At 44.6% G+C, this 9,504-nt stretch overlaps 1 protein-coding gene across 1 annotated transcript; it reads left to right on the top strand.

The window, feature by feature from the left end:
• The first annotated feature begins 310 nt into the window (after positions 1-310).
• On the top strand, positions 311-8,266 carry LOC119484356 (syntaxin-1B). The gene is made up of 6 exons (XM_037763146.1): positions 311-411; positions 2,418-2,526; positions 4,314-4,387; positions 7,437-7,574; positions 7,686-7,796; positions 7,884-8,266. The coding sequence occupies exons 2-6, from the start codon at positions 2,451-2,453 to the stop codon at positions 7,962-7,964; spliced, it is 480 nt and encodes a 159-aa protein (XP_037619074.1). The 5' UTR covers positions 311-411; positions 2,418-2,450; the 3' UTR covers positions 7,965-8,266.
• Positions 8,267-9,504: the final 1,238 nt, after the last annotated feature.

The raw sequence follows: 9,504 nt of genomic DNA, 5'->3' as shown, positions 1-9,504 counted from the left end.
GTTACGACTTTATTCTCGTAATATAACGACTTTATTCTCGTAATATTACGACTTTATTCTCGTAAAGTTATGACTTTATTCTCGTAATATAACGACTTTATTCTTGAAATCTATTATCATTATCTATTTTTTAAATTTCTGGTGAATATAATCTATCAGTCTGATTTCCATAGATGTATTTAATATATACAGTTCTCTTTGTTAACACCTTATTTTGAAAAGCAGACATAGTCCCACATGTTTAATACCAAAGCTTTCACAATAAGAGCATCAACTGAAACGTCCCTGTGTGTGTGTGTGTGTGTGTGTGTGTGTGTGTGTGTGTGTCGTCCTGCAGCAATCGAGCAGAGCATCGAGCAGGAAGAAGGTCTCAACAGATCATCAGCGGACCTCAGGATCCGTAAGACACAGGTGAGCCCGGTTCAGGTATCCAGGTGTTCAGGTGTCCAGGTGTCCAGGTGTTCAGATGTTCAGGTGTCCAGGTGTCCAGGTGTTCAGATGTTCAGGTGTCCAGGTGTTCAGGTGTTCAAGTGTTCAGGTGTTCAGGTGTCCAGGTGTCCAGGTGTTCAGGTGTTCAGGTGTTCGGATGTTCAGATGTTCAGGTGTCCAAGTGTCCAGGTGTCCAGGTGTTCAGGTGTTCAGGTGTCCAGGTGTCCAGGTGTTCAGGTGTCCAGGTGTCCAGGTGTTCAGGTGTTCAAGTGTTCAGGTGTTCAGGTGTTCAGGTGTCCAGGTGTCCAGGTGTTCAGGTGTCCAGGTGTTCAGGTGTTCAGATGTTCAGGTGTCCAGGTGTCCAGCTGTCCAGGTGTTCAGGTGTCCAGGTGTCCAGGTGTTCAGGTGTTCAGGTGTCCAGGTGTTCAGATCTTCAGGTGTTCATGGGGCGGCTGTGGCTCAGAGGGTAAAGCAGGTTGTCCACCAATCGGAAGGTCGGTGGTTCGATCCCCGGCTGCTCCGGGTCACATGTCGATGTGTCCTTGAGCGAGACACTTAACCCCAAAATGAGTATTTAGATCAGATCCTGATGGAGCCTCTGCCACCAGTGTGTGAATGGCTGAATGCATGTAGTGTAAAGAGCTTTGAGTGGTCGGACGACTAGAAAAGAGATCTAGAAATGGAAGTCCATTTACTGTTCAGGTGTCCAGGTGTCCAGATGTTCAGGTGTCAGGTGTCCAGATGTTCACCAGCTGGCTGAGCTCAGAGATGCTTTTATTACATGTTTACTAAATAAAACACCTGATTTGATTTCAGTCAGTTTGATACAAAACAACTTTATTGTGAAGGGACAGAAGGTAAATAAATACAGTTTTCTTTCTTTAGGTTTATGAGCAAATTAAAATAGAGACCAGCTCTAAAATAAAGGGATTATTCATCTTTACTTTTTATTTTAGTGTTTTTGAAGGTTGAAGAAATACTTTTTGTATTTAATAGAACCATTTTCTTCTGCTTGCAAACTCCCGCCATCATGATGCGTTCAATAGTTGGAACTTGAATAAATCCAGATGTTTTAACAGTAATATAAAATAGATATTAGAGAGATAATTATGAGCTGTTTGACTTCCTGTTTGACTTCCTGTTTAACTTCCTGTTTGACTTCCTGTTTGACTTCCTGTTTAACTCCGGCTCCAAGTGTTATTATTTTAGTATTTTACTTTGGAGGGGTGTCGGTGCGGAGAATCGTGACGTTTCTCTGCTATCAGGAGAAACTCTGTTTCCTTTCTTTAGAGATTTTATGAACACCTTCTAATGATCATCTAGAACTGACTCACTGATACAGGACATCAATCAATCAGTCAATCAATCAATCAATCAATCAATCAATCAACAAGTGCAGAGAAGGGCGTACTGAGCATGTGCAGAGCCTCTTCATCCCATCATGTAGAAACAGGAGAGTTCTGCTGCCTCCTGGTGGACGAGAGGAGAACTGCAGCAGCACCCCCCCCACACACACACACAACCAGACAACACCTCCACACACACACACACACACACACACACACACACATGATTAAACATTCACTTCCTGTCCACAGATTCAGATTCATTCAGAAAACACTAAAGGTGTGAATGTCTCACCGTACCAATAAATCAGATTCATGTTGAAATAATATAATATTGGTGTATCCTCAGTGAGGAGCAGCGGTAGACCAGCTACTCCTGTTCAGAGAGGTTACATTAGTGGTTTAGAGAATGGAGTCTGGTGGCTTTGAAGAGAGAGAGATAACAGCTCTATTATTATTATTATTATTATTATTATTAGATTTCTGTGAATATGTGACGTCCTCCTCTCTGTCCTCTCTGTCCTCTTTGTCCTCCTGTCTGTCCTCTCTGTCCTCCTCTCTGTCCTCTCTGTCCTCCTCTCTGTCCTCTCTGTCCTCTTTGTCCTCCTGTCTGTCCTCTCTGTCCTCCTCTCTGTCCTGCAGCACTCGACGCTGTCCCGTAAGTTTGTGGAGGTGATGACTGAGTACAACACCACGCAGTCCAAGTACCGCGACCGCTGTAAGGACCGCATCCAGAGACAGCTGGAGATCAGTGAGTACACACAGAACACAGTACACAGTACACAGTACACAGAACACAGAACACAGTACACAGAACACAGAACACAGAACACAGAACACAGTACACAGTACACAGAACACAGTACACAGTACACAGAACACAGTACACAGAACACAGAACACAGAACACAGAACACAGTACACAGTACACAGAACACAGAACACAGTACACAGTACACAGAACACAGAACACAGTACACAGAACACAGAACACAGTACACAGTACACAGAACACAGTACACAGTACACAGAACACAGAACACAGTACACAGTACACAGAACACAGTACACAGAACACAGAACACAGAACACAGAACACAGTACACAGTACACAGAACACAGTACACAGAACACAGAACACAGAACACAGTACACAGTACACAGAACACAGTACACAGTACACAGAACACAGAACACAGTACACAGTACACAGAACACAGTACACAGTACACAGAACACAGTACACAGTACACAGAACACAGAACACAGTACACAGTACACAGAACACAGAACACAGTACACAGTACACAGTACACAGAACACAGAACACAGAACACAGTACACAGTACACAGAACACAGAACACAGAACACAGTACACAGTACACAGAACACAGAACACAGTACACAGTACACAGTACACAGAACACAGAACACAGAACACAGTACACAGTACACAGAACACAGAACACAGAACACAGTACACAGTACACAGAACACAGAACACAGTACACAGTACACAGAACACAGAACACAGAACACAGTACACAGTACACAGAACACAGTACACAGTACACAGAACACAGAACACAGAACACAGTACACAGTACACAGAACACAGTACACAGTACACAGAACACAGAACACAGTACACAGTACACAGTACACAGTACACAGAACACAGTACACAGAACACAGAACACAGTACACAGTACACAGAACACAGAACACAGAACACAGTACACAGTACACAGAACACAGTACACAGTACACAGAACACAGAACACAGAACACAGTACACAGTACACAGAACACAGTACACAGTACACAGAACACAGAACACAGTACACAGTACACAGAACACAGAACACAGAACACAGTACACAGTACACAGAACACAGTACACAGTACACAGAACACAGAACACAGTACACAGTACACAGAACAGTTATTACAACATGTGCTGATGTTAGCTCAACCAGCTGACTGTCAGAGTCAATGAAACGGCCTGCAGGTTACCGATCAGATACAACAGAGAGAGAGCCGAGTATCAGACGAGGATGGCGTGTCGGCGTCACGCCCCCGTCGTAGAGGACGTGAATGGAAACATGTCCAACATACTAACGCACATTCAACGCCATCATCAGATGTTTCTGTTGGACTGAATCCAGACTGCTGTGTGCCGTTACAGCCCTACAGGTCACACAGCACGCATGACACGTGACGTACCGCGCGACACGTAACGTACCGCGCGACACGTAACGTACCGCGTGACGCGTGACACGTAACGTACTGCGCGACACGTACCGTACCACTTGACACGTAACGTGACACGTAACGTACAGTGTGACACGTGACAAACCATGTGTGACATGTGACATATCATGTGACGTATCATGTGACACGTAACATGACACGTGACTTACCATGTGACATGAGACGTACCATGTGACTTACCATGTGATGCGTACTGTACGGCGTGTGACTGAGGTGTTGTTGAGGCGTTCTCTAAACGTTCCCTCTCTGTGTTCTGTCCTCAGCTGGGAGAACCACCACCAACGAAGAACTAGAGGACATGTTGGAGAGTGGCAAGCTGGCCATCTTCACCGATGATGTAAGCACCGCACCTGAGCCCGTCTGTCGCTACGGGTCACTTTTACCTGAGCCATTCTGCTTCCCTTAATGATCATTATCAACTATCTGGGATGCAGAATCGCCACGAGGTGCGCTGAGACATCAAGTGAACACGGCCGTTGTCACATGGCATGTAACATTAGGAGGATGCACAGGGAAGCTCTTATTTTGATGGAGTCTCTTCAAATTTATCAATCACTCCTTCAAATTAAAAGCTCAAACATGTGCATGCACCTCTGCCTCTGGCCGAAGCCGAGTGTCACGTGACCTGCTGGTCGTGATCGGGTCTGTAACTTAACACCGAGCTGAAAATCCAAACGTTTCCCACTGAGCTCCTCTGGTTGAAACCCCCCCCCCCGTGATGTCACAGCATAGCTACCAGTACACTTCTACCTCAACCAGTGGAACCAGAACCGGGTTTACAGCCGGTGTTAAGTGACTCTGTGAGCAGGTAAGTCCGTCCCATCGCACCACTCAGCACCAGACAGCAGAGGAAACTGGAGTTGAAAGACAAACATTTTATTTTGAAGACTCCTCGTCAGCCACGCCTTCAAATTAAAAGCTCACATATTTGCAGGTACCACTGCCATAAGCAGGAACGTTCAGGCGACCTGATATGAGCTCATATATCTTTATATATGTAACTGTAACATGATGATCAGGCTGTAATGCCGTCATGACGCTGCAGGCAATGAACTTCCTGCCGAGATGTTTCACATTAAAAGCCTTTCAGCGGCTCACAGGTCATAATCCCTCCCTCTCTTTATAAAGTCTGCAGAAGGTGCAGAGCATCACTGACTTAAAGCTACGGTTGGTTCTCCTGAGGAACCATCTAGAGAACGCTAGATTAAAACAAACAGACCAGTCATGTCAACTCTTCTCTAATGAAAGTAACAAGCTGCTAACTAGCTGCTAACAAGCTGCTAACTAGCTGCTAACTAGCTGCTAACAAGCTGCTAACTAGCTGCTAACTAGCTGCTAACTAGCTGCTAACAAGCTGCTAACAAGCTGCTAACTAGCTGCTAACTAGCTGCTAACTAGCTGCTAACTAGCTGCTAACAAGCTGCTAACTAGCTGCTAACTACCTGCTAACTAGCTGCTAACTAGCTGCTAACTAGCTGCTAACTAGCTGCTAACAAGCTGCTAACTAGCTGCTAACAAGCTGCTAACTAGCTGCTAACTAGCTGCTAACTAGCTGCTAACAAGCTGCTAACTAGCTGCTAACAAGCTGCTAACTAGCTGCTAACTAGCTGCTAACAAGCTGCTAACTAGCTGCTAACAAGCTGCTAACTAGCTGCTAACAAGCTGCTAACTAGCTGCTAACTAGCTGCTAACTGGTTCAAAAAGTCCCTAAATGTGGCTGCTGTTAGCAGAAGGCTAATCTATTAGCAACCCTTTCTCTCCGTCTCTGAAACGCTTCTCTGATATTGTCCGTCTCTCTTTGTGACTGACTTCACTGAAGGATAGTTAACTATAGACATCCACAGATTTATACGCCCTCAGTTTATCTTTACAGCGCTGCCGTTGGCCACCGGCCCGCTGGTCACCGGCCCGCTGGCCACCGGCCCGCTGGCCACCGGCCCGCTGGTCGGACGCAAGGCTACTTAGCTAGCTTAGCATGCTAATTCACTCCTCGCCGCTAGGAGATGACTTCACCGGGAGGAGAGCAGGCGTTAGCTAGCTATCTAGTCTACGGACAAGCCGTCTCGTCCTTTCTGCTACTTTGTTAGAGCATTTGATTTTTGTGGAGACGTAAAGAGAGAATTACAACAAATCAAACAAAATGTTTTTGAGGAAGATGACCAACTCTACTCTGACTTTAACTCTGACTTTAACTCTAACTTTAACTCTAACTTTAACTCTGACTTTAACTCTGACTTTAACTCTGACTTTAACTCTGACTTTAACTCTGACTTTAACTCTAACTTTAACTCTGACTTTAACTCTAACTTTAACTCTGACTTTAACTCTAACTTTAACTCTGACTTTAACTCTGACTTTAACTCTAACTTTAACTCTAACTTTAACTCTGACTTTAACTCTAACTTTAACTCTGACTTTAACTCTAACTTTAACTCTGACTTTAACTCTGACTTTAACTCTGACTTTAACTCTGACTTTAACTCTAACTTTAACTCTGACTTTAACTCTAACTTTAACTCTGACTTTAACTCTAACTTTAACTCTGACTTTAACTCTGACTTTAACTCTGACTTTAACTCTGACTTTAACTCTAACTTTAACTCTGACTTTAACTCTAACTTTAACTCTGACTTTAACTCTGACTTTAACTCTAACTTTAACTCTGACTTTAACTCTAACTTTAACTCTGACTTTAACTCTAACTTTAACTCTAACTTTAACTCTGACTTTAACTCTGACTTTAACTCTAACTTTAACTCTGACTTTAACTCTAACTTTAACTCTGACTTTAACTCTGACTTTAACTCTGACTTTAACTCTAACTTTAACTCTGACTTTAACTCTGACTTTAACTCTGACTTTAACTCTAACTTTAACTCTGACTTTAACTCTAACTTTAACTCTGACTTTAACTCTAACTTTAACTCTAACTTTAACTCTGACTTTAACTCTGACTTTAACTCTAACTTTAACTCTGACTTTAACTCTAACTTTAACTCTGACTTTAACTCTAACTTTAACTCTGACTTTAACTCTAACTTTAACTCTAACTTTAACTCTAACTTTAACTCTAACTTTAACTCTAACTTTAACTCTAACTTTAACTCTGACTTTAATTTACCTTTAACTTGAACTGGGATCAAACAAACAGCGCAGTAGAAGCAGCTTAGTTTAAAAAGACTCTCAGAGCAACGGAGTGGTGAGTATGACACTTTTAAACAGTTGAACTAACATATTCCCTAATGTATTATCTATCATTTTTAGGTTGTATATAATAATCTTTATGTATATTCTTTCATTTATTTTTGGATTAGTTTTAGTTTCTCTTTCTTTAGAATGTAAAACAGAGTAGAATGATGTGTGTTGGGACGCGTCCTCTCCTGCAGATCAAGATGGACTCTCAGATGACCAAGCAGGCTCTGAACGAGATCGAGACCCGACACACCGAGATCATCAAGCTGGAGAACAGCATCCGAGAGCTGCACGACATGTTCGTGGACATGGCCATGCTGGTGGAGAGCCAGGTGAGACGCCACGGCACGGCCGCGAGTCGGAGGGGGGCGGGGCGTCACAGGTTAATGCTCACCGTGCACGTGTGTGTGTGTGTGTGTGTGTGTGTGTGTGTGTGTGTTTAGGGAGAGATGATCGACAGAATTGAGTACAACGTGGAACACTCCGTGGACTACGTGGAGCGAGCCGTCTCCGACACCAAGAAGGCCGTCAAATACCAGAGCCAGGCCCGCAAGGTAACGCCTCATTAGAAAACAGAAACAGGAGTTCAGCCTCCAGAAACAGAGAACGTACCAACCTGTGTGTCTGCTGTCGCCCTGCAGAAGAAGATCATGATCATCATCTGCTGCGTCATCCTGGGCGTGGTCCTGGCGTCGACCATCGGCGGCACGCTGGGCTTCTAAGACGCTCCGCCGCCAGCCACCGTGACGACCGACACCGACCAACCGTCCGACCGCCAGCAGAGAAAAGAAACACAGACGACGACGACGACGACACAAAAACTTGAAACACAAATGCAAGACAGATAACCAATCAGCTAGGAAGAGATACCGAACCAATCACAGCTAGAGGAAACACCACGGGGTTGGGTGGGGTCAAAAAACAAAGACAAAAAAAACACAATAAAAACGCCATCACAATATAGCTGACGTAAAAACACAACATATACGAGAAGAGGGTAGAAATAAACCTCCTATTTATTACAGATGTACATGTACATGTATGAACATATGAAGCAGCAGCTGGGTTAGCGACCTGTAAAACTACAAGATGACATTTACTGTTTGTTGGTTTGTTTTGCCTTTTTTCTTATTTTTTAACCGTCTCTTTCGTTTTTCGGGAGTGTCCGAGGACAGTGATGGTGACCGCTGCCGGGTGCCGCTTCTACGGGACCAGCATTCCAGAACCCACCTTCATTTCTTAGTTTATTACCTGTGTTTCCTAGAGGAGGCTCTGGAACTGAGCCCGTTCTGGAACGTCACGGAACACGTTCTTAATGAATGTGCTTGCCGTGTTCGTGTCCTACTAGAGGACGTCCAACTCTGAGACAGCTCTGTCAGAACGTTCTGGAGCTCTAGAACTCCGCGCTGCATTCAGTAATGCTGGAATGTTCCGGAATGCTGTCAGTAATACTGGAATATTCCGGAATGCTGTCAGTAATGCTGGAATATTCCGGAATGCTGTCAGTAATGCTGGAATGTTCCAGAATGCTGTCAGTAATGCTGGAATATTCCGGAATGCTGTCAGTAATGCTGGAATGTTCCGGAATGCTGTCAGTAATGCTGGAATATTCCGGAATGCTGTCAGTAATGCTGGAATGTTCCGGAATGCTGTCAGTAATACTGGAATGTTCCAGAATGCTGTCAGTAATGCTGGAATATTCCGGAATGCTGTCAGTAATGCTGGAATGTTCCGGAATGCTGTCAGTAATACTGGAATGTTCCAGAATGCTGTCAGTAATGCTGGAATGTTCCGGAATGCTGTCAGTAATGCTGGAATGTTCCGGAATGCTGTCAGTAATGCTGGAATGTTCCGGAATGCTGTCAGTAATACTGGAATGTGGAATGAGTAATGCTGTTTCCGGAATGCTGTCCCGCAGGACGAGCACCCGCTGGCTTTGGTAGAACCAACCTTGTTGTTTGTGGGACGGAGGGACCGACCTCGCCATTGGCTCAGCCGCCCCTTTAGACCTCCTCTCATTGGTTGCTCTCTCCTGTCATTCACCTCAGTCAGCCTATTAAATGAGCTCAGACTGGCCGACCTGCCACCTCTACTGCTTTCACAGCCAGCCGATTGGTTGAGAAAACACTATGTGTGTGTTTGTGTGTTTGGGGGGGGGGGGCAATGCAACATGGCAGGTTTCCATGACAACAGCCTCCCCGTCTTGTCACATCTATCCAACCAAAGAGCGGGGGGGAGGGCCTCTGGTTTCTGGCTGAATTA

Source organism: Sebastes umbrosus, unplaced genomic scaffold (genome assembly GCF_015220745.1).
Source record: "Sebastes umbrosus isolate fSebUmb1 unplaced genomic scaffold, fSebUmb1.pri scaffold_169_arrow_ctg1, whole genome shotgun sequence".
Lineage (NCBI taxonomy): Eukaryota > Metazoa > Chordata > Actinopteri > Perciformes > Sebastidae > Sebastes > Sebastes umbrosus.
This window is presented reverse-complemented; position numbering and strand designations above follow the sequence as displayed.

Excerpts from the sequence above, each read along its gene's own strand:
- LOC119484356 (XM_037763146.1), top strand. The coding sequence starts at position 2,451 with ATGACTGAGTACAACACCACGCAGTCCAAGTACCGCGACCGCTGTAAG. Across the intron at positions 4,388-7,436 it reads TGGCCATCTTCACCGATGAT|ATCAAGATGGACTCTCAGAT; the intron begins GTAAGCACCGCA and ends CCTCTCCTGCAG. Across the intron at positions 7,575-7,685 it reads CCATGCTGGTGGAGAGCCAG|GGAGAGATGATCGACAGAAT; the intron begins GTGAGACGCCAC and ends GTGTGTGTTTAG.